Genomic DNA, 26,173 nt, shown 5'->3' on the forward strand with positions numbered 1-26,173 from the left:
CTATGAGGGTCATTCCGAGTTGATCGCTCGCTATCAGTTTTTGCAGCCGTGCAAACGCTATGCCGCCGCCCACTGGGAATGTATTTTAGCTTAGCAGAAGTGTGTACGAGTGTATCGCAGAGCGGCCATAAAAAAAAATTGTGTCGTTTCAGAGTAGCTCAAAACCTACTCGGCACTTGTGATCACTTCAGCCTATTCAGTTCCGGATTTGACGTCACAAACCCGCCCAGCCACGCCTGCGTCTTTCCTGGCACGCCTGCGTTTTTCCACACACACCCTGAAAACGGTCAGTTGCCACCCAGAAACACCCACTTCATGTCAGTCACTCTGCGGCAAGCAGTGCGACTGAAATGCAGCGCTAGACCCTGTGTAAAACTACATTGTTCGTTGTGCCCGTAAGTCGCGCGTGCGCATTGCACCGCATGCGCAGAACTGCCGTTTTTTTAGCCTGATCGCTGCACTGCGAACAAATGCAGCTAGCGATCAACTCGGAATGACCCACCCCCTATGTGAGGATATTTAACATACAGTATTACACTGCCTTGTAAAAAGGTATTAATCCTAGATTTTTGTGACCCCCTATTACAAACTTTTATGCATACCTAGTAAAGTTAAAATTGTAATTATTACTTTCAGTACACATAATATAACCAGTATTCAGCTAATGAGTGCGCAGAAAAAAGAACTAATTTGGGGGTAGGGGCACTATGGTAAAATGAAAAAGCTGTGCAAAAGTTGTTGTTTTTTCCCCTCCTTGCATTGCACCAGGTGGAGATTCTGAAAGTGAAAAAACCAATGTCTCATTGATTGAAAACCAAGCCATGGATTTTCGGATGAGTCTTGTTTGCATTACCTACAATTCTAACTTCGTAAGTAGACGAAAATAGGCAAACGGACAACCTTGGAGTTGGCAAGTTATAAATATATATTTTTTTAACAAACCCAGTAACTTACTAATGTGCATTTCTCCTGCAGGGTCCACAGGGTATCCACAGGATACATTGGGATATGGTTAAGCGACAGCAGATCTTGCACCAATCGGTCAAAGCTTTCTGGCCTCCCAGCATGCAGTGGGCCCATCCATATATCCTCCCCTCCTGGTTCAGGCAAACCATTTTTTTGTTTGGTGCGGCAGGAGCCGGACCATGGTCAATGGGCTGCTTTTTTTATTGTATATTTATGGTTTTACTGGGTTTTTTTTTTGAGTGATCTTTCTAAACAGCGTCTTATACTTACCTTAGAAAGAGTCGCTCCAACAACTCTCTGCCGGGTCACGACAACACTTAGCCATGAGTACAGTGCTGTTTCAGCGGGCGTCTGTGTCGGATTAAACTAGCAGGTCCAGCAGACGTTACCAGACTGTTGCCGGAGCACGGGGGTAAGGTATCTGTTCCGCTTAGAGGAAGGCGCCATTTCCTTTCTGCTGCGGATCATCAAGGCTGCATGTACACTGCTCCTCCAGAACCCACGCTGTTACAGTCTGTCTGAATCGGTACCAGGGGGTCATAGCCATGGGGGAGCGCGCCAGCGGTAGCGCTGCTGCACTGTTATAGCATACACTCATTTACACACATTGTGCTGCTGTGTTCTGTGTGCTGGGTCCGCTCCTCAGTGTCACTCTAAAGGGCTCTCTAGGGTCTGTGTGGGGTGTGGGACATTTGGCTACCACAGTGTTACAGTCTGATTCTGATCAGCCAAATGTGGATGACGATGGTGATATGGACAAGGACAGCTCTTTGTCCCCTGGGGTGGAGGTCCTCATTTTTGCCATAACATACCGGACCCGGAGGCGGAACCAGATGAGGAGTTATACTTTAATGTAAGACCAAAGAGTTCAGCTACCTTTCCGGTGTCTAAGAAGTTAAACCCTGATAAAACCCAGAGGATTTTTTTTTTTTTTTTAATCTACCTTTCCCCTTCCGGCTGAGGATAGGAAGGTCTGGGAAAAGGTTGGTTCCAAAAAAAATTGGTTCTGCCTGTCCCTGGAGCTGTATCCCTAAAGGAACCTGCTGACCGTAAAATAGAGACAACGGCAGCCGGTGAAGTACAACGCCCCACAATAGTTTGCGAGTGGATCTCTAGGGCTGTGGTAAAGTGGTCTGACAATGTTATTGATGGTTTAGACGGGCTGTCCCGGGATGAGGTAGTTACCCTGCTGCAACATATACAGGATGCTGCAAATTTTATGAGCGAGGCTATAAAGGAGTTGTGTAAGATTAATGGCCGCACTACGGCTGTGGCGGTCTCAGCGCACAGAGCTCAGTGGGTACGTCAATGGGCGTCGGATGCTTATTCCAGAATGGGTGTGGAAAATCTTCCCTTTACCGGTGATGCCTTGTTTGGAGACAAATTGAATAAATGGATCTCCCAGGCAACGGCAGGTAAGCCTACCTGCCGTCAGCTGCACCACCTGCTAGACGTTCTTACACTGGACCCTCCTTGCGGTCCTTTCATGTGGCAAGGTTCAGTAAGTCCCATAAACCTGCACCTGCTGTCTCCTTAGACCAGACCACCGGATTCCCTGCCGCTAAACCTTCTGCGTGACGGTTGGCCCCAGCGACGAGGCAATTTTCAGGTAGGTGCTCCGCCCACATGTGGGACCTCATTTCCCATGGATACCGGCTGGAATTCCAAACTCTACCTCCTCACAGGTTTTTCAAGTCGGGCTTACCAGCTTTACCCGCAGCAAAAGTTACCTTGCAAGAGGCTATTCAGCAACTCTTGCAGACAGGGTTGGTAGTTCCTGTACCACCTCCCTTACGCAACAGGGGTTTTTACTCCAGTCTTTTTGTCGTTCCCCAACCAGATGGTTCGGTGCGCCCAATCTTGAATCTGAAGTCACTCAACCCGTATCGGCAGGTGTTCAAATTCAAGATGGAATCCCTGAGGGCGGTGGTGTCCGTTCTGGAGGAGGGGGAGTTCCTGGTGGCTCTGGATTTCAAGAATGCTTACCTTCACATTCTGGTGTGGCCTCCTCCTCATGCTTACCTCGGGTTTCGCCATATTGGACGACCATTTCCAATATCGGGCCTTACCCTTCGAATTATCCACAGCTCCGTGGGTCTTTACCAAGATCATGGTGGAGATGATGCTGCTGCAACTGCGCATGATGGGAGTCAACATAGTCCCCTACTTGGACGATCTCCTACTTTAAAGATCTGTCCAGGGAACATCTGCTACATAGCATCAATCTGACAACTCGCCTTCTCACGGATGGATCCTGAATTTCCAGAAATCTCACCTGGAGCCGACTCAGCGTCTTCAGTTCTTGGGAATGATACTGGACACGGTATCTCAAAAGGTGTTTCTTCCAATGGACAAAGCCTTGGCTGTCCAGGCTATGGTCTGCTTGGTACTCAGTCCTCGCAGGGTGTCTATCCATTTTTGCATCAGGTTACTGGGCAGGAAGGTGGCTGCTAACGAGGCAATCCAATACGGCAGGTTTCATGCCCGGCCTTTTCAACTGGATCTGCTGGACAAGTGGTTAGGTTCTCACCTGCATATGCATCAGGAAGTGACCTTCTCTCTGAAATATAGACACACAAATAGCAGCGCTTAGTAAAAAAGTGTGTGCTTTAATTTTCACAATTTAAAAATTAGACAATAACAAATCTTATCACAAGTGCCGGTCAATCCTGCAAAGCATTACATTCCTTCAAAAGACAGTTCAGTTCCAAATCTCAGCGATAGTGAAAATAAGCAAGTTTTTCAAGCACAGCTGATTGATTAATTTATTGACTCATTAGATGTTATAAAGTCGTTTGCAGAATAATAGTTATTGCCGCTGGTAATAGCTGATTGGTTAGTTGCAACAGACTTTCAGATCAATGTTAATCAGTTAGCACAGCATGCGGTTTCTTATATTGTAATGACTTTAAAACAATATCAATGATCAGCGCTATTTCTTTAGTATATCACCTGCTTAATGGATCTAGAATTGATCCTTCAGTCCAGTGTAATGGTTTCTCCCGGCTCCTGGTGCTTTGTTTAACCCATTAAAGGTGCCATATCTGGAGTATCCAAACAGTGGTCCAAAAGCCTGCAGGAAGATGGAAATTCAGACCGGTACCGGTCTATTTAGCAGGGAGCGTCAAGTCGTCTTTTGTCTACTTCTCTCTGAAAGCCCGGATTTCTCTATTGTGGTGGCTTCAACTTCCTCACCTACTAGAGGGCAGATGTTTCAATATCCACCCATGGATTCTACTGACAACGGATGCCAGCCTCCGGGGTTGGAGAGCGGTGACCCAAGGGGCCCAGTTCCAAGGTTGTGGTCAGTTCAGAAATCAACTTTACAGATAAACATCCTGGAACTTAGGGCAGTTTACAATGCTCTTTTACAAGCCTCCCATCTCCTGAAGGGTCAGGCGATCCAGCTTCAATCAGACAATGCCACGACGATGGCATACATAAACCGACAAGGAGGAACAAGAAGCAAAGCGGCGATGCGAGGGGTGTCAAAAATCCTCCTCTGGGTGGAGGCCAACGCAAGGGCCATCTCGGCCATATTCATTCCAGGAGTGGACAACAGGGAAGTGGACTTCCTCAGCAGGCACGACCACCATCCAAAGGGTAATGGGGCCTGCATCACCAGGTTTTTCAACAGTTGATCTGCCGGTGGGGCTGTCTGCAGATAGATTTGATGACTTCTCGTCTCAACAAGAAGCCCTGCCGTTACTGCTTCAGGACGAGGGATCCGTAGGCCGTAGCAGTGGATGCTCTGACAACACCGTGGACGTGCCGGTCCGTGTACCTGTTCCCTCCTCTACCGCTAATCCCGAGAGTGCTAAAAAGGCTAAGAAGGGAAAGCGTTCTGGCAATTCTCATTGCCCCGGATTGGCCCCAACGGGCGTGGTACTCGGACCTCCGGGCCTTGGCTCTGGAGGATCCCTGGCCTCTGTCGCTCCATGACAATCTTCAGCAAGGCTTGTTCGTCTATCCAGACTTACAGCGGCTACGCTTGGAGCTGAGAGGGAGATTCTAGCAAGAAAAGGTCTTCCCTCCCGGGTTATTTCCTCCATGGTCTAGGTCAGAAAGATGGTAAAGTCGAAACATTATCGTCGTATCTAGAAAAAGTATGTTTCCTGGTGTGAAAGTAGAAAGGTTCCACCTGTGGAATTTAGAATTGGTTGTTTTCTACGTTTTCTGCAAGCGGGAGTGGATATGGGCCTAAGCTTAGGCTCCATCAAAGTCCAGATTTCAGATCTCTCTATTCTTCCAGAAACAGCTTGCTACAGGTATGTTGCCTGAAGTACAGAATTTCCTGAAAGGTGTTCTTCATATGCAACCAACCTTTGTACCTCCCACGGCTCTGTGGGACCTCAACGTGGTTCTGTATTTCCTCCAATCGGATTGGTTTGAACCCTTACAATGAAATTTCTCACCTGGAAGACGGTGATATTATTGACATTGGCGTGTCTCTGAATTAGGGGCCTTGTCCTGCAAGAGTCCTTATTTGATTTTTCATGAAGACAGGGCAGAACTTAGGCCCTGTCCTCCGTTTTTGCCGAAGGTGGTGTCAGCTTTCATGTGAAGCAGCCTATTGTGGTTCCAGTGTTGTCCGACGCTTCTGTGGGCCCTGAGTCTTTGGATGTGGTCAGGGCTCTGAAGATTTATGTCATAAGGATGGCATGTCATCGGAAATCTGACTCGCTGTTTGTCCTTTATGATGCCTCCAAGATTGCTTAGAAGCTGGCCGACCAATCTATTGCTCGCTGGCTCAGGTTGACCATTCAACAGGCCTATACTTCGGCTGCTCTGCCCTTGCCGACGTCTATTCAGGCCCACTCGATGAGGTCAGTGGGGTCCTGGACAGCTGCCCGGGGTGTCTCGGCCCTACAATTGTGCCGAGCTGCAACTTGGTCTGGTTTGAACACGTTTGTTAAATTCCATAGGTTCGATACCTCGTTCAAGGATGACCTTCAGTTTGGTCAGGCGGTTTTGCAGGGGTCTCAGCACTCTCCCACCCGTTTCGGAGCTTTGGAACTTCCCTATGGTACTAAAGTACAAGACCCCGGTATCCACTAGGACATAAGAAAAAAATAGGAATTTAATACCTACCGGTAATCGATTTTCTCCTATTCCGTAGTGGAGACTGGGCACCTGCCTCAGTGCTTCGTTCCTGCTTACCTGTGTAAGTATTGGGTTGGACCGATGTTGTGGTCCTGTTTTGTTGTTGGGATAGCCATGCTATCCGGGTTTGGTTATGTTGCTATCCTCTGTTCTGGTTAGCGCTCTCCTTTCGTTCATGGTTGTGTTGGCTTGTTGCCTCACTGCTGTTGTATTGTTCTTCTCATGTTATGTCCGTCTCCTCGTGCACAGTTTTCCTAGACTGAGTCTGGTAGGAGGGGCATTGAGGGGAGGAGCCAGCACACACATACACACACTAAAAGTTTTACAGTGCCAGGCTCCAGTGGATCCAATCTCTACCCCATGGTACTAAAGTACAAGACCCCAGTATCCACTACAGACTAGGAGAAAAGGAATTATCGGTAGGTATTAAATTCCTATTTTCTCCTGCTTACTTGAAATGTATCCCTGTATCCCACTCTCCTGAGTACGGGCTGTACAGCACTAAGTCTACATCTACCTTTTGAGTACGAATAGTTGGATAAGTGCATAATGCATATGAGTTTGATAATATTACTGTGGTTTCTTTTGCTATGAATCTGAATACGGTAAAAACTTTTATTAAGTAATGCAGTAATATGTTTCTCCTACATACTTGAACTGTATCTGTAGTTGAATATGTGCTCATATTGCTTTTTATACTAATGTATAACCTGTGACTAACTGCTAGTGTGATTGCTGACTTTGCTATAAATTCTGTCAGTTTTCTCTGTTTACTCCGATCCTCAGTGCTGGTGCTAAGCAAGGTAGGGTCGGATTTTAGGTCACTTTAACACATTTTAAAGTGATTACAGTCACAAATTGTGTATTACACTGTGAAAGTGTCTGATTATTTATCTTGTCTAAGAGCGGCAAAGGGTAGGAAAATACACTCACAGCAGCACCGACACTCCTATCATGTATTGTCATGTAAAGTTGGGTTAACATCTCAAGATCTGGTTCAGGATGGGTTGTGTGCAAACTGTTTTAGCTTTCACCAAGTTCTCTTGAAAAATTCAAAACAGACGCAGGTGCACGTTGATCCCCCATGGGCTATGTTTGCACAGACATCCAGTATGAGCGGATAATTCCAACTTATGTACCAGCAATAGGTTACACTATTAACCCTTACGTGCAGCATTCCACCTGCGGTTTATCATTTCCAGCAGGGAAAGCAGTAGCCTCTCAACAGAAACAGGCGGAAAAGCCAGTGGTAAGTAAATCATTTAGACACAAAACAACATCTTCACAGTCTACACAGATGAGGATTCAGCAGAGGATGAAGACTCATTATACTCTGGTTCTGCATATGAGAATGAGTAAGAAGGTCTCAGCTCAGTGGACATAACTGAGTTGATTACTGCAATGAAATCCATTTTAGCCTTAGAAGAATCAGCAAAGCCTGTGTTAAAATCCAAGGCACCTGTATTTAAACGTCCCAAAACAGTTAAGACTGTTTCCTGGATCAGAACAGCTGACGGAAATAATGGAAGAGGCTTGGGGTACGCCCAGTAGGAAATTCAGTATTCTTAGTAAATGGATTTCCAATTATCCTTTTCCGACTGGGGACAGTTTAAAGAGGGAGGTAGCCCATAAAGTAGATACGCATGTGATTCGTTTAGTGCGAAAATCTACATTACCTCTGCCTTCAACATCATTAAATTATGTCACGGATAGGAGAGTATATGGTTTTCTAAAAAACATTTTTTCACTGTCTGGAGCAATCATAAGACCAGCCATGGCTTCAGCCTGGATGGCTAAAGCAGTGGCTGCCTGGGCAGATGCATTGGAAGGGGAAATGTCAGTGACCCCTAGAGAGCAAAAATCCCATGTGGCACATATCAAACAGGCTGCAGTATTTTTGGAAGAAGCAGCCTTAGATATGGGTATTATTGCCTCTCAAGCATCAGCATCAACAGTAGCCACTCACCGAGTAGTTTGGCTACGCACCTGGAAAGCTGATTCAGAATCCAAAAATGTTTTGTAGCCGTTACCTTTTACTGGAGACATTCTCTTTGTTAAAGAGTTAACCAGTATTTTGGAGTCAGAAGCAGACTCCAAGAAAGTTAAGGTTCCTTCTACTTACAAATTTAAGCCTAAAATTCCAGCTTTTTGGCGCTTTCGGTCTCAAAGAAAAGCAAAAGGAAAGGGTGATAGCAAACAGTCCCAGTATATCAGGTCTGGTAAGACTAAAAGCACTGGGCAAGCAGAGGACCGGATTCTAAAACAGAAGATAAGACATCAGCCTGATGGTGCCGGCCTCCACCTGGGGGACACCAGGCTGTAGGGCCGACTTATTCATTTTGCACTAATCTGGCGGCAGTCTACCACGGATGACTGGGTGCAAGAAGCGGTATCTCACGGTTATGCGTTTGCTTTCAGGAAAAACCTCCTCAATGGTTTCTTTGTACCAGTCTGTCTTTGGTAGAAATGAAGGCCAGGGCTTTGCAAGAGGCAGTTCATAAGTTGCTTCAGTCAGGAGTAATCATTCCAGTTCCTCCTGCACAACGAGGACAGGGTTTCTACTCCAACCTGTTTTTAGTCCAGAAGCCGAACGGGTCGTTCCGGCCCATACTCAGTCTAAAAATGCTGAACAAGTACATTTGGGAGCCCTTACATTTCATCATTTTGGCTATGGAACCAGGGAATTTTATGGTATCCCTGGATATACAGGATGCTTACCTGTATGTTCCTATAGCCCTGTCCCATGAGCGCTATCTCGGGTTCGCTATCGTCCAACAGCATTTTCAGTTTCAGGCCCTGCCATTTGGACTGGCCACAGCCCCCAGAGTGTTCACAGTCTTAGGAATTGCTTCTGTGTCATCTGCAACAGACAATAGAGTGTCTGCAGAAGCACGGTTGGCTGATAATTTGGGCAAAATCGTCTTTGGTTCCGTCACAATTGATGACTCGCTTGGGGGCAGTATTGGATTCGTGCCTTCAGAGAGTAATTTTACCTCTGACTAAAATAACCAAACTTCAGTTAAGGATCCAGGGGCTTCTACACAGTTGAAGAGTATCCATTCACGCAGCAAGGCGTGTGATGGGATTAATGGTGTCAACATTTGACATGGTAGAGTATGCTCAGTTCCATTCAAGGCCTCTGCAACATCTGATCCTTACCAAGTGGAATGGGTTTCATCAGACAATAAAAACGCAGACTGTGGTTCTTCCTCTGGAAGTAAGGAGGTCATTAGTCTGGTGGCTACAGACATCCCATCTGGACAAAGGGAGACCCTTTTAGATATCAGATTGGGAAATTCTTAAAACAGATGCCAGCCTTAAGGGCTGGGGAGCAGTGTCAGGAAGAAATTGCTCCCAGGGGCAGTGGACCAAGGAAGAAAGTTGCCTGCCAATAAATATATTGGAACTTCGAGCCATATACATGGCATTGAATCAGGCAAAGGACATCCTTCAGGGGAAACCAGTCCAGATCTGCTTGGACAGTGCAATGGCAGTAGCGTACCTCAATCATCAGGGAGGACCTCACAGCCAGAAAGCAATGAAAGAAGTAAGTTGCACGTTAAAGGGGGCAGAACGTCCTCTTCCAGCCTTGTCCACAGTGTTCGTTCCAGGTGTCCTAAACTGGGAAGCGGATTTTCTCAGTCTGCGCACCATTCATGTAAACAAATGGGCTTTACACCCAGAAGTCTTCCAGACCCTGGTCGACAGATAGACGTTGCGAGAGATAGTTCTCATGGCATCTCATCAGAACCACAAGGTGCCCGTATACGGATCAAGAACAAAGGATTCCAAAGCGATCTTTGTGGATGGGACTTTCATGTGGCCTATGTGTTTCCTCTCATCGCCCTGTTACCTAGGGTGGTGAGAAAGATAAAACAAGGAAAAAGTAACATGATGCTAATAGTTCCAACTTGGCCCAGAAGACATTGGTACACAGATCTGCATAAGATGTCTATGGATGCTCCATTCCTACTACCTCAACGTCCAGGTCTACTGAATCAGGGGCTTTGTCATCAGACATTTGAATCAATTGTCTTTGATGGCGTGGCTCTTGAGATCTCCAGCCCGAGGTCAAGAGGATTCTCACAACAGGTAATTCAAACAATGCTTAGAGCAAGGAAACCCTCTTCAGCTCGCATTTATCACAGAATATGCAAGCCTATATTCAGTGGTGCAGTGAACAGAAACTTGACCCCAGGTCTTTCAGAGTTTCCAGAATCTTGGCATTTCTTCAGGCAGGAATGGATAAAGGTTTAAGGGTGGCTTCCGTGAGAGTGCAGGTGTCAGCACGAACTGTATGGTTCCAAAAGAAAATTGCCAACCTACAGGATGTGCGCACTTTTTTCCAGGGAATGCTGCGCATTCAACCTCCTATTGTTCCTCCTACAGTGCCTTGGGACCTAAGTTTAGTTCTAAAGGCCCTTCAATTTGCCCCATCTGAACCACTTAAAAGAGGGGATTTTAAATGGTTGACAGCTAAGGTTCTCTCTCTACTGGCCATGGCTTCAGCTAGAAGAGTTTCAGATTTAGGCACATTATTATGTCGTCCTCCATTTCTGATTTTTTTTTTTTTTTTTTTTTTTTTTTAAATCCAGATAGAGCAGTTCTCAGAACTAAATCTGGATATCCTCTTATGGTCGTGTCTAAATTCCACCTTAACAAAGAAATTTTAGTCCCGGCTTTCCAGGGGCCGGACCTCTGAGGGAGATGCATCGTTGGTTGTAGTCCGTGTCTTAAGGATCTACGTGCATCGTACCAGTGCTATCAGAAAAACAGATTCTCTTTTTGTTCTCTACGGATTTCACAGGAGAGGATGGCCTGCTGATAAGCAGATACTTGTGAGGTGGCTTCGGATGACTATTTCAGAAGCATATTCTCAGGCTGATCTACCGGTTCCAGATAATGTCTGCTCACTCTACTCGTAAGTTAGGTCCATCATGGGCAGCACAGCGTGGTGCTTCAGCAGAACAGATATGTAAGGTAGCCACATGGACTTTCGTTAACACATTCATTAAACATTATGCTGTAGATACCTTTGCCTCTCAGGACGCTGAATACGGGCGAAGGATTCTCCGGTCTAATCAGGAGTGTCCCCACCACTAAATTGCTTTGGGACATCTCAATGTATCCTCTGGATACCCTGTGGACCCTGCAGGAGAAAAAAGGAGCCAGTGCACTTTAAATTTCTTGCACTGGGTGTGCTGGCTCCTCCCCTCTATGCCCCCTTCGACAGGCAGTTATAGGTAAAACAGTGTCCGAAGGAGAAAGGACATACTTGAGAGAAGGAACAGAACAACTAAACGTGTGGTGAGATTTACAGACCAGCACACCATAACCTAACCGGGCCAGCAACAGCTGGCAACATAAACAGTAACAGCTGAACAGGTAACGCATACCAGAGAACCTGCAGAAAGTCACCGCATAGAGGCGAGCGCCCAATATCCCTTATGGACTACGAGAAAAGGATTTACTGGTAGGTATTTAAAATCCTATTTTCTCTAGCATCCATAAGGGATATTGGGGACACATTAGTACGATGGGGATGTCCCACAGCTTCCAGAACGGGCAGGAAAATGCGGAGACATCTGCAGCACCGCCTGCCCAAACTGGGTATCCTCTTTGGCCAGGGTATCAAACTTGTAGAAATTAACAAAGGTGTTCTTCCCCGACCAGGTAGCCGCTCGGCACAGTTGCCGGGCCGAGACTCCACGGGCAGCCGCCCAAGAAGACCCCACTGATCTTGTAGAGTGGGCTGTCAGACTGTGGAACAGGTAAGGCTACCGATACATAGGCTTGCTGAATAGTAAAACTAGGCCAATGAGCCATGGACTGCTTTGAAGCAGGGCAACCCTTTTTCTGTGCGTCATATAGCACGAACAAAGAATCAGTCTTTCTGATCCGAGCTGATCCTCTTGACATAGATCTTCAAGGCTTGCACAGCATCCAATGCCTCCGGAGGGGCAGAAGTGCCAGAACTTGACTGTATCACAATAGGTTGATTCAAGTGGAACGCAGAGATGACCTTCGGCAGGAACTGCTGCCTAGTCCTGAGCTCTGCTCTGTTCTCGTTAAAAACCAAGTATGGACTTTTACACGATAAGGCCACCAATTCTGTGACACGTCTAGCAGAAGCCAGGGCCAGTAGTATCCGTCTTCCACGTGAGGTAATTGTCTTCTACCATCATCAGAGGTTCAAACCCCGAGGACTGCAGAAATCATAATTCCAAATCCAAAGGCGCCGTAGGCGGCACAAACGGAGGTTGTATGTAAAGCACCCCTTGCAAGAAGGTCTGAACTTAAGGCAGCATAGCCAACTTCTTTTGGAAGAAGATTGAGAGAGCTGAAATCTGGACCTTAATGGATCCCAGACGTAAGCCGTGATCCACACCAGCCTGCAGGAAACGAAGAAATCTTCCGAAGTGAAATTCAGCAGATGGATATGTGCGTTCCTCGCACCAGGAGACATATCTCTGCCAGATGTTATGATAGTGTTTTGACGTCGCAGGTTTCGTGGCTTGCACCATAGTGGCAATTACATTTTTGGAAAGTCCTTTGTGAGCTAGAATGTTCCGCTCAACCTCCATGCCGTCAAACGAAGCCGCCGTAAGTACTGGTAAATGAACGGTCCTTGTTGAAGAAGAGTCCGGGTCTTCGACAGACATGTCCATAAAATCCGCGTACCACGCCCTCTGAGGCCAATCTGTGGCAAGCAGAATTGCTTGTACTCCTTGATGCCGTATCCTCTTGAGCACCTTTGGGATCAACGGAATCGGAGGCAATACGTTGACCACATGGTAAGGCCAAGGCGATGTCAGTGCATCCACTGTGCACGCCTGAGGGTCTCTGGTTTGCGAGCAATAGTAGCGAGGTTTCTTGTTGAGGAGAGACGCCATCATGTCTGATCTGGGGCAACCCCACCTGTCAATGATCTGTTGAAACACCTGAGGATGTAGGCCCCACTCCCCTGGGTGGAGATCGTGGCAACTCAGGAAGTCTGCCTCCCAGATGTCCACTCCTGGAATGAAGATTGCGGACAGTGCTCTTACATTTCTTTCCTCCCAGAAGAGTATTCTTGTTACTTCTCGCATGCAGGCCCAGCTTTTTGTCCCTCTTTTTTTTTTTTTAAAGTTAGAATTTTTTATTGAGAATGAACAGTGTTTAAAACAATAACAATAGGTAGGTTGTACAGGTTGAGGACATAAACAGGTATACATGGTGAGTACATATCATACCAACTTCGTAAAGACAATTTTATGGAGCTGAAGGTGAACCGGTAACATCAAAATGTGTCTTATGACAGTCCACCTGTGAAGCTAAACAATTCTCAATTTATTTTTTATTTATCGGATTGATTCTGTATCCAAACTGAGTGTAAATCTATGGAGGATAGAGGCAAGAAAGAGAAGGAGGGGGAAGGGAGTAGGGAAGCGAGCAGACGGGAGTTAGTAGAGGAGGAAGATTAAGAAGGTTCCCTATAAGGAAGCAAGAGGTTGGGGATATTCTTCTGTTGTGGTACTAGAAGGAGGGACAATTGGCGAGCTAGAGGAAATAGTAGTGCTAGCGGTATTAGCAGCATTAGCTATATTAGTGATATTAGCAGTCCTAGCAGAGTCCGGGCATCAGTAGAGAGCGGGCGAGGTACCAAGGAGACCAGGTGTTGTGGAACTGCGCCACAGTGTTATTCCTTAGGCTTGTAATGTATTCCATATTGGCTATGTGATTAATTTTAGTCATCAGTACAGCTTTGGAGGGTGGCTTATGGTCTTTCCAGCATTTAGCGATCAGTGCTTTAGCCGCCATGCAAAGCTGCACGATTAGCTTGTCTTGGGTTTTGGGCATTGATTGTATGGGGGCGTGAAGCAAAGCAATGTCGGGGGAGAGGTCAAAGGAATGTCCGCAGGTTTGAGCAATAAGTGCTTCAACCGTGTTCCAGAGGGGGCGGATTGAGGGGCAAGTCCACCATATGTGAAAAAAGGTTCCCTCCTCTCCACATTGTCTCCAGCACAGGTTAGAGGTTGTGGGGAAAATGGCGTGAAGTCTGGAGGGGACCAAATACCACCTGGTGTAGACCTTATAACATGTTTCCTTAAGTGCTACACTAATTGAAGCCTTAGCGATACGCATTCTAATTTCCTCCCATTGATCGTCTTCCAGCGGCTGGGAGAGATCTGATTCCCAGGCTAATTCGTGGGGTTCTCGGATTGGGGGGTCAGGTGCCAAGATTGAGTTGTATATTGTTGAGATATTCCCCTTTTTGCCAATTGAGCGTAAACACATATACTCATAGGAGGTGGGTGTTTTCAGAGGGGTGGTTTTAAGCTGTGATTTGAGGAAGCTGAGAATTTGGATATACTGGTATTGACACGAGGATGGGATACCAAAGCGCTCTTGAATGTCTCCAAAAGTGGTCGGAGCTGAGTGGCCTTTAACATGGAGGAATCTCGTGATACCCTGGGATTGCCATGGGGCCGCCATTCTTCGCTCGCATCCTGAGGGAAAGGCGGGGTGACCCCAGATGGGTGATAAGGGTGAGGGGTATGAAGATAGATTATGGGTGCTGCGGAGTTTATCCCACAGTTGAAGTGTGAATTTAATCGTGGGGACTGAGTAGGCCGAGGCTGGTCTGCAAGACCTGGGAAGCCAGGTAAGAGTCGAGGGAGACTCCCTGATATAGTGAATTCTCGATATCGACCCATTTTCTGATCCCTTGGGGGGAGTGCCAGGACACTATGTGGTTAAGGTGACATGCGTTAAAATAAGCCTGAAGGTCAGGGTAACCCAAACCCCCTGAGGTGGCACTCTTAGTCAACATAGCTCGTCGTAATCGAGATTTACGATGAGCCCAGACAAATTTGTTGCACTGTGATTGCAAGGACGCCAAAGTCACTCTGGGCACCATTATTGGAATGGTCTGAAACAGGTAAAGAATACGGGGGAGGAGATTCATTTTTAGAGCATTGATCCGCCCGATCCATGAAATAAATAAACGGTCCCATTTATCTAAATCTTGTGTGAGAGTTTTAATTATGGGAACATAATTAGCCTGAAATAGGCTGGTGTAGGATTTGGTAATAAATATGCCAAGGTATTTAATAGCTGAGGGTCTCCAAAGAAAAGGGAAAGAAGACGTTAGAATCCTATGGGTATGGGGTGGAACATTAAATGTAAGGGCCTCGGATTTGGTGTGATTTATTTTGTATCCAGAGAGGGAACCATATAAAAGTAGTTCACTCTGTAAGTTAGGGAGAGATATCAAAGGGTTAGTAAGAGTCAAGAATACGTCGTCTGCAAACAAAGATATTTTATACTGATTCTGACCCACTGTAACGCCCCCAATATCCGTATTAAGTCTGATTCGGGCTGCCAGGGGTTCAATGCATAAGGCAAAAAGTAGGGGTGAGAGAGGGCATCCCTGCCTAGTACCATTCTTCAGGTTGATTCGATGTGAGCTCAAGCCATTGGTCAGGACCGCTGATGAGGGGTTAGAATAGAGAGCCGCTATTGCCGTGATAGTGTCCATGAAAGCCAAATGCGGATAAGGTAGAAAACAAAAAGGGCCAAGAGATGCGATCAAATGCCTTTTCGGCATCTAGAGCCAGAGCAATCGCTGGTGTTTTTGTTGTATTTATTTGGTGAATCAAGTTAACAATACGTCTGGTGTTGTCCGAGGCCTGACGGCCGGGGACAAATCCTACTTGATCAGGATCTATTAGTGACGGCAGTACAGCGTTTAGGCGTGATGCCAGTATTTTGGCAAAAAGTTTGAGATCTGTATTTATCAAGGATATGGGTCTGTAGTTTGAGCAATACGAGGGATCCTTTCCGGGTTTTGGAATTACTATAATACGGGATGTCGTTGAGTCCGTGTGAAATGGTGTGCCCTGGAGTATTTTATTAAACAAAGATACCATATGAGGAATAAGTTGAGGGGCGAAGGTTTTATAGTACACCATCGGATATCCATCCGGGCCAGGTGCTTTAGAGGGTTTCTGGGTTTTTAATGCAGCCTCAATTTCCTCAGCAGAGATGTCTGCATTAAGAGCAGTGTTAGTCTCCTCGTCTAACCGAGGGAGAGCGCATGTGTCTAGGTATTGTTGTGTCCGATCGGCTTGTGCTAAAGGGTCGGACGGGGGATCAAGATTATAAAGTGTCTTATAATAATCAAAAAAGACACTATTGATTTTTTTTGGGGTCGTAAGTAATCTTACCTGAGGGCTGTCTTATTGAGTGGATGCATTGGTTAGCCTTTTTGGCGCGCAGGCGGTTGGCCAACAAGGTGTGTGCTTTATTACCTCTGTCGTAGAACGTTTGGTTAGCCCATCGAAGTGAGCGCTCTACGTTCTCCGCCAAAAGTGATTGTAGGCCATCACGTGCCTTAGAGAGTTCGGCTAGAGTTTTTTTAGAGCGTGTACGTTTGTGTTCCTGATCCAATGTTGCAATGTTATTTGTTAATAAAGCGATTTGGTTTTCCCGCGTTTTCTTACGGCGGGATGCAAATTGTATAATAGACCCCCTGATGACCGCCTTATGGGCTTCCCATATAGTGGCTATGCTGCAATCACTTTCCACATTGACCGTAAAATATTCCCTAAGCTCAATTTTAATTAAGTCTTGGAATTTAGGAATCTTCAATAAAGTCTCGTTAAGTCTCCACGTCGGTCTACCGTCGGGGATATCAAAAATGTAAAATGTCGCAACTAAAGCCGCGTGGTCAGTCCAGGTAAGCGGGGATATTGAGGAAGAGTGAGCGGTCCGGGAGAGGGGTGCACAACTCAAAAACATGTCAATGCGAGAGTATACGTCATGTGGGTTGGAATAAAAAGTGTAGTCTCGGGTGGTCGGGTTAAGAAAACGCCATACATCGAACAGACCAGCCTCGGCCATGCACCTATGTAATACTGAGGAGTTTAGGGTTTGACCGCTGCGCAAAGGGCCGGATCGGTCCATGTTTGCGAGAGCCATATTAAAATCCCCTCCGACCAGTGTTTTGCCTCGTCTATATGAGTCAAGGTCGCGAATTTTTGTCCCTCTATCGATTGATGTACGCCACAGCCGGACTGTACCTGGATTGCCTGATCCTGGAGCAGAAGGGAGGTCTGAATCAGAGCATTGTAGATAGCCCGAAGTTCCAGGATGTTGATCAGAAGTAGGGCCTCTTGGGCAGACCACCTGCCCTGGAACTGCACCCCTTGGGTGACAGCTCCCCATCCTCTCAGACTTGCATCCGTCGTGAGGAGGATCCAATCCTGAATCCCAAAGCGTCGACCTTCCCAGAGATTCGAAGACTGCAGCCACCACAGGAGTAAAAACCTGGCCTTTGGTGACAGTTGAATAATCCGGTGCATCTGAAGATGGGAATCAGACCACTTGTTCAGGATGTCCAATTGAGTCTGGCATGGAACCTTCCATATTGAATAGCCTCGTACGAGGGTACCATCTTTCCCAACAATCTTATGCAAATATGACTGGATACTCGAGTCGGTCGGAGAACCATGCAAAGCATTTCCTGGAAAGTTCTCATTTTGGGCGGAACTCTCTGCGCTACAGTATCCAGTAGCATTCCCAGAAACAGGAGCCGCTGAGATGGCTCCAGGTGGGACTTCTGTAGATTGAGGATCCACCCGTGTTCTCTGTAGATTTGAGGATCCACCTGTATTGACAAGTTGGATAGTGCAATCTATATAGAGTAGTAGGAGCTCCCTGTAACTTGCTTTGATAAGGAGATCGTCCAGGTAAGTGACCACGTTGACCTCCTGGACTCTGAGCTGGAACATCATTTCCGCCATTACCTTCGTGAACACCCTCTGAGCTGTAGACAGGCCGAAGGGTAATGCCTGGAACTGGTAGTGATCTTCAGTAGGGCGAACTGCAGATAGGCCTGATGAGGAGGCCAAATTGGGATATGGAGGTAGGCGTCCTTGATATCCAGGGACACTAGGAATTCCTGATGTTCCAGGCCTGCGATCACTGCTCTCAAAGATTCCATCTTGAATTTGAAAATCTTTAGGTAAGGATTCAAGGACTTCAGATTCAAAATTGGCCTTACAGACCCGTCAGGTTTTGGCACAACGAACAGACTGGAGTAGTAACCTTGTCCTTGCTGTTGCAGGGGTACTGGAACAATGACTTGGGACTGGACCAACTTTGTGAATGCCTGTAGCAGCATAACACGCATATTTTCCAAAACTGGTAAGCGTGATTTGAAAAATCATTGGGGAGGAGCACCGGCGAACCCCAGCTTGTAACCCTGAGAAATAAGGTCCCTTACCCAGGAGTCCTGGCAGGAACTTTCCCAGATGTGGCTGAAGTGATGTAACCGAGCTCCCACCTCGAGATCATCCCGGGGTGAGCCGCTCACTGTCATGCTGAGGTTTTTTGCAGAAGCTGAACTGGTGCTCTGTTCCTGAGAGCTGGCAACGGCTGGTTTCTTTGGTTTACCTCTGGTGCCTCTAGCTGCATTGGATACACCTCTGGCCCTAGATCGAAATCTGGTGGACTGAGTAGACAGTCACGAATAGGTACGTCTAGCATGCGGAGCCCCCCGAAGAAAGAAACGTAGATTTCCCAGCAGTAACTTTGGAGATCCATGCGTCCAATTTGCCTCCGAAGAGCTATTCACCTGTAAAGGGAAGAGATTCCACATCGCGTTTGGAGTCAGCGTCTGCAGTCCACTGACACAACCATATGGCTCTGCGTGCTAACACAGCCATAGCAGTGGACCTAGCATTAATATTGCCAATCTCTTTTAGGGAGTCACAGAGGACCCTTTCTGTGTCCTGAATGTGTTTTAGGAAAGTTACCGTAGTAACCAGGGTCATGTCACCTGAGAGACCCTCCTAAATCTGAGTAGCCCAGGAATGAATTGCATGTGTCATCCAGCAACCTGCAATGACCGATCTCTCTCTGAGATATACCTGCAGCAATGTAGATACATTTCAGTGTAGTCTCAGTTTTCCTATTCCCCGGGTTCTTTACAGTAAAGGAGCCCGGAGCCGGGAGTACCGTCTTCTTAGAGAGTCGAGAGACTGAGACGTCTACAGCCGGAGATTCTTCCCAGAGCTTTCTGCCCTAAGGGGCAAAGGGGATTGTATGCAAAAACCATTTTGACACCTGATATTTCTTATCGGGATTTTTCCAGGCCAGCTTAAATAAATCTAATTCTTTAGAATCGGGAAATGTGACGACTGCTGATTTGCAGCGTCTTCTAGAGGGAGCTTTAGCACATCCCTTATAGCTAAAATGAGGAGTTCAGTACCCTGTGTAGGAGTGGAATCCCCACCTATGGGATCCACATCGTCCCCATCATCCTGTACATCATCATCAGTATCTGATAGAAGAGCAAGTAAAGCACGTTTATGTGGACCTGCAGTAGAGAGGGTGGATGGGGAATATCAGCCCTGGCAGCTAGATCTGCTACTGCTTGTTGCAGTTCTTGTATTTTGTGGGCATTTGCAGTGAGCTGAGATGACATATCGGACATCATAGTTTTGATTGCACCCAGCCAGGAAGGCTCGTGACCCTCCCCCACAGTCTCCTCAACATTTTGTGAGGACTGACTACACTGCTCACATGAAATGGAACCAGATGAGAGTGGGGAGAATCTGGTGTTACACATACTGCATAACTTGTGTTTTACCATGATGAAAAGTAACACACGACAATACACATACAACACAGACCCTTTTTCAATCCAAGCCTGCTCTTTTGCATGTGAGAGGATTCACAGAGGGAGAGAAGGCACCCGCACACCCAACGCTAGAGAACCCCAGTGAGGCGGTCAGCGTTTTTTTATATCAGTGAAAACTGTTTGTTGACAATTTTCCCTTTTACGAATAAGTAATGTGCACAAATAGCGGCTCTTCTCCTAGACTACACCCGGTACCAGTGATCCAGTGTGTGTCAGATTCCGGAGGAGCTGTATGAGGCTGCTGCTGCTTATGCAGAGGAAGGTGCCAAAATGTAGCTGAGCCCGCTCAGATGTAGCTCTGCCCCCCGTAATGGAGCCAGAGCTACTGAATATATTTATACTGGCCATGTCTCTTAAACATGCTGTAACCTCACATGAATGCTTCGTTCAGCCCACCGCTAGCCAGTGTTACACAGGGGCTATAGCAGGCCCCCCTCCCAGGAGGGTCGTCCCGTATGCCTCACCCATGTGACTGATGCACCATGAACCGGGGGACCCCCCTAGCGGGGCCCCTGGTTTGTACTCACCACTGACGTTCACCTTCAGGCATCTGTTTAGGGGTGTGCTGCGGTTGCGACAGCCAAAGTGCAGTGACCCGCTGAACAAACAACCCCTCAGAATAGTGGTCCTGCAGTGGGGAAGCGGCTATACACCTCGCAAGGCCAGTGACCGCCCCCCCCCCCCTCAACTCCCACGGCGCAGGTATGCTGTTGCCCAAACAGCATACCGAAATAAACAAAAGTTTCAAATAAAATGAAGAATAACTCTGGAGCTAGCAGAGTGTGCATCCTCTCCTGACGGCACTTTTTCTAAACTGCCTGTGGGAGGAGGTATAGAGGGGAGGAGCTAGCACACCAAGTGGAAGAGATTTAAAGTACACTGGCTCCTTTGAACCCAGTCTATACCCATAGTACTAATGTGTCCCCAATATCCCTTATGGTATTTCTCCTAAGTCCACAGGTTACACAGCGATCCCACCCTGACACACCTGATTTGAGAATCCATTTACTCACTAACCTCTTCACTCTTGTATGGAAGGGTATGCATGTATGTTCTTCTCGCCTGATTAGTGCTCTTCATGCTCCTGCCTTAAGCTTTGGGAAACAACTGATTTGCCTGAGCCAGGAGGCAGGGCTATATGGACGGGCCCACTGCATGCTGGGAAGCCAGAAAGCTTTGACCGATTTGGTGCAAGATTCGCTGTCGCTCAACCATATCCCAATGGAACCTGTGGACTTAGGAGATATACTATTATCAATGGTAAGTTCTTACCATAATGTATATTTTTCAGGAGGCGCTGAGGGGTCCTTATCTTGAAAAACTCCCAGTAGCGTTGACCAGATTCTCTCAGTTTTTGGGGGAAAGACATTGGTTTGCAGGGGACAAGGTAAATACTTTGTAGTACTTATTACTCTGGCATAGTAAATGTGCAACTAAAGCTCTTGGGTTTTTTTTTTCTGCATTTCTTCTCTAGTTTTTAGTTTTAAATTTTTTTCTTTTTTCTTTCCTCTCTCTAGCTGACGTTTGCAGACTTTTTGATGTATGATGTCCTGGATCAACACAAGATGTTGGAGCCCACCTGCTTGCAAAAATATAAAAACCTGCAGGACTTCTTGACCCGATTTGAGGTAAAGTTTCTATTTTAGATGGTTTGTCCTACTACTTGTACAGAAGTAGGACTTTAAAGTAGAGTTAAAAAGGATAAAACCGATGCTTGACCCCCGCCCTCCCATCCCCGGTCCCCCCAAATCCCCTGCTGTGTTCTCAGATTACACGTCTTTTATCATCCCTGAAGTAATAGCGTGTTATAGTCATAGTAACTTGTGCTTCTAGCGGTACTATTCATTGTTGTAGGCCCAGTGCTTAAAGTGATCCAAGAGAGGTGGTGGAACTCACCCCTTCCTCCCCATGGTGTCCATGTAATAAAGCTTTTACGGCGCACGCCGCAAAAAATGGCCCAGTAGTTTGCCCTCTTGTAGTTGGCCCTCAGTAATAATGCCCCCTTCAGTAGTGATTCCCCCCCAGTAGATGCACCACTACACAAAGGAAAAAAACAAAAATCACAATACTTACCAAGCCCCGCTCCCGTCTCCGACCGCCGCAGTCCTCTGGGCGTCCGCTCCTCGGCACTATGGGAGAGACGTAATGACATCTCTCCCATATCATACAGTGACCACGCCAGAAGCAGGAGCTCAGTAGTGAGCACCTGCCTCCAGCTGCCGCTGTGGAGAGAGAGCCAGGTGCCCGCTGGTAACACAATCTCAGCGGGCGCCCGGCATCACCCTGCGGCGCTAGCCACACATGGGGTTAGGTGAGCCAGAGGAGGCGGAACTGCGTTCCGTCTCCAAGTGGAGCTGACTGAACGCGGTTCCGCCCCGTTCTGGCTCACTTTAACCCCTGTGTGGGCCTATTAATAGAATTGCAGTGGTGTATACTTAACTACTGAGGCAATTCACCATTGCTCTTGTGCAGGGACAGTGATACTAACCACTGATGATTGTACAGTACCTAGTGCACACGCAGAGTGATCTGATCTCTTTGCAACCTGGACTTCCTTCCCATGCAAAGGAGCAGGACTATGGGAACCAGTGCTTTTTTAAAGTGGTGTAGGTTCCAACAGGCAAACTCCAGAAACTGTCAGAGTTTCTGCATGTGTAACGGGCCCATTAGTAATAATGAATAGTCCCCTAGGTGTAGAAACTCGCTAACTCACTTGAGTGAATTCTTAAGCCTGGTTTGTGTAAAAATATAAAAAAAATATATATATTAATAAATGTGTCTTGGTTTGAGTAAAAAAAAGGGCTGCATTGCTCTTATGCAGTCCCAAATATTACCCAGGCTGTGTAGTGACCTAATTCTGGGTTCAGCCTGGGTGTAATACACGTAATTAGAGGCTGTTTTGACCTACTTGTGATTTTGATTTAAAAGACAGGGATATTTATTAAATCTAAGAAAAGTTTAATGCATGTGTGGGAGGGGTGATTTAATTAGCCCTAATACAGGTTGAGTATCCCTTATCCAAAATGCTTGGGACCAGAAGTATTTTGGATATCGGATTTTTCCGTATTTTGGAATAATTGCATACCATTGTGAGATATCATGGCGATGGGACCCAAGTCTAAGCACAGAATGCATTTACGTTTCATATACACCTTATACACACAGCCTGAAGGTAATTTTAGCCATTATTTTTAATAACTTTGTGCATTAAACAAAGTGTCTGTACATTCACACAATTCATTTATGTTTCATATACACCTTATACACACAGCCTGAAGGTCATTTAATACAATATTTTTAATAACTTTGTGTATTAAACAAAGTTTGTGTACATTGAGCCATCAGAAAACAAAGGTTTCACTATCTCACTCTCACTCAAAAAAATCCGTATTTCGGAATATTACGTATTTCGGAATATTTGGATATGGGATACTCAACCTGTATTTTTTTTTTTTTTTTTTGCTGTGAAAAACTTGATTTTTTTCCCCCCCATTTTTATTATGCTATTCAATTAACCCAATTTTTTTTGCTCTTGAAAAAATATCTGGTTTCTGGCAAAAACACACAGGTCCATGAAGTTATCATGGATTATGTGTGTGTTTGCTGACAGCTTTGAGCAAACTGTCTATTGTGGATTTTTTTTTTACGGAGCCTGCTCTGGGGGATCAATTAGGTCACTGTTAATTACTGCAGCTAATTGAATTGCCCCCATGGAGTTATTACTGGTACTCTACAATGTATTACAGTACCAACCATTGAGAAATGACAACACCAATGTCAGATATGGTGGCAAAGCATTATAGGGCCTTTACTAACCATTGAAAAGCTGTGCTTAGTGTCAGTTGCCTCTTAACATATGACGCCAGTTGAGGATGGCACTACATGTTATCTTCCAGTCCTTTCACTGACTCGACTTGTTCATGTATACGCTGCTTACCCACAATTAGAACACATTGAGTTTGGACAGGAGCCATGATGTAGTGCACCTGTACTAGGCTGATGCACTACAGAACATGCTGAGAATGCCGTAGGGGAGAGTATTCTCTAGCCCACTCTGGCGCCCATCATATTACTATATCTAGTCACTATTGCTTCTGCTCTATTGGCACGATAAGTGCTGTAACCATACTTCTGCTTGATAATTAATGAATAGTAAATCCACTGTTTCTCCTGGTCACAGGGAAATCTGATTCTTGCGGTTGGATAAAATTTCCTTTTCACCTATTTGGTTTTTATTTAGTTTTCATTACTTATTTATATCTTTCATGTTTAAGCATGCACCACAGCATTTTAAGGATGGCTATAAAGTCACTGGAGATAAAGGGGTACATTTACTAAGCAGTGATAAGAGCAGAGAAGCGAGCCAGTGGAGAAATTTCCCCATCAACCAATCCGCAGCTCTGTATCATTTTATAGTATGCAAATTATAGATGTTACTTCAGTGCTGATTGGTTGCCATGGGCAACTTCTCCACTGGCTCACTTCTCTGCTCTTATCACTGCTTAGTAAATGTACCCCAAAGTATCAGCCAATCGCCTCGTAACTGCCATGCCACAGGCTGGGTTAGAAAAATGGCAGTTGGGAGCTGATTGGCTGGTACTTTATCTCCAGTGACTTTATCTCCATCCAAGGCTTAGTAAATAGACCTCTAAAGGTGGGTACACCCTGGGCGATATATATCGGCCGTTCTCTTGAACGGCCGATATATATCACGGGTCCGTCGGCCAGTGTGAACGGTCGATGCGTCTGTGAACTCCGTCGTTCACAGACGTATCGCGTCGGTCCCGCAGCACAGCCGATGGCCAATATATCTACCGATTTATATTGGCGCGTCGCTGTGTGTGTACGGGCGGTCGGCCGCCCGCCCATACACATGCTGCGGCAGCCGGCAGTGATTGACAGCTGAACTGGGCGGGCGTGTGTACATGCCCGTCCAGTTCACGATGTCAGTCCCCGACGGATTGGGCAGTGTGTACACACTGTCCGATCCATCTATAGATATATCTGCAATTGATCGGCAGATATATATACTAGTGTGTACCCACCTTAAGGCTCTTATGTGCGTTTGGTGTATTGGTAAAGAAAAATGGTACTGGACAATACTTTGAAAGTGGCCCCATGTGGTTGGTACTGACAATTTGTTAGTAGTTAGGGTCAAATTAACAGGTGGTGGGCTACCATTTAGGGGGTGTCGTCACTCAGTCGAATGTGGAAGTTACAATAATGCAGCAAGTGTAGCTATTGCATAGCTAGACAGTGTCAGGCCTTTTTTCAACCGTTTCACCCCCAAACAAAGTGGGAACACTGCCTGCACCGTTGACAGGCCTCTGAATCTCTTCCAGATAGTACTACATCAAGAGTAATCTACCACCTGTCTTTAGCTTATAGGTGGTACACAGTGTAAGTCTGTGAAAAGGGATAGATGCCATTTCCCTGGAAAGCAAAGCAACGGATAAACACTATAGACCCAAACCGGCTCTAACATGACCTGACATCACTTTTCTCTGACGTCCTAGTGGATGCTGGGGACTCCGTCAGGACCATGGGGATAGCGGCTCCGCAGGAGACAGGGCACAAAAGTAAAAGCTTTAGGATCAGGTGGTGTGCACTGGCTCCTCCCCCTATGACCCTCCTCCAAGCCTCAGTTAGATTTTTGTGCCCGGCCGAGAAGGGTGCAATCTAGGTGGCTCTCCTAAAGAGCTGCTTAGAGTAAAAGTTTTGTTAGGTTTTTTTATTTTCAGTGAGTCCTGCTGGCAACAGGCTCACTGCATCGAGGGACTTAGGGGAGAGAAGTGAACTCACCTGCGTGCAGGATGGATTGGCTTCTTAGGCTACTGGACACCATTAGCTCCAGAGGGAGTCGGAACACTGGTCTCACCCTGGGGTTCGTCCCGGAGCCGCGCCGCCGACCCCCTTGCAGATGCCGAAAAGTGAAGAGGTCCAGAAACCGGCGGCAGAAGACTTTTCAGTCTTCATAAGGTAGCGCACAGCACTGCAGCTGTGCACCATTGTTGTCAGCACACTTCATAGCAGCGGTCACTGAGGGTGCAGGGCGCTGGGGGGGGGCGCCCTGGGCAGCAATGATAGTACCTTATTCTGGCTAAAAATACATCACATATAGCCCCTGGGGGCTATATGGATGTATTTAACCCCTGCCAGGTCTCAGAAAAACGGGAGAAGAAGCCCGCCGAAAAGGGGGCGGGGCCTATTCTCCTCAGCACACAGCGCCATTTTCCCTCACAGAAATGCTGGTGGGAAGGCTCCCAGGCTCTCCCCTGCACTGCACTACAGAAACAGGGTTAAAACAGAGAGGGGGGGCACTTATTTGGCGATATGACTATATATATTTCTCTATCGTCCTAGTGGATGCTGGGGTTCCTGAAAGGACCATTGGGAATAGCGGCTCCGCAGGAGACA

General features: G+C 46.6%; 1 protein-coding gene across 1 annotated transcript in view; it reads left to right on the forward strand.

Annotated features, from left to right (window-relative positions):
- Positions 1-26,173, forward strand: part of LOC135044260 (glutathione S-transferase Mu 5-like) — a 59,101-nt gene that overhangs the window by 21,169 nt on the left and 11,759 nt on the right. Inside the window, exons 5-7 of the mRNA XM_063955192.1 lie at positions 769-869; positions 21,048-21,143; positions 21,274-21,384. Coding sequence (XP_063811262.1) covers positions 769-869; positions 21,048-21,143; positions 21,274-21,384 — 308 coding nt within the window. The remainder of the gene's footprint in view (positions 1-768; positions 870-21,047; positions 21,144-21,273; positions 21,385-26,173) is intronic.

Source organism: Pseudophryne corroboree, chromosome 2 (genome assembly GCF_028390025.1).
Source record: "Pseudophryne corroboree isolate aPseCor3 chromosome 2, aPseCor3.hap2, whole genome shotgun sequence".
Classification (NCBI taxonomy): domain Eukaryota; kingdom Metazoa; phylum Chordata; class Amphibia; order Anura; family Myobatrachidae; genus Pseudophryne; species Pseudophryne corroboree.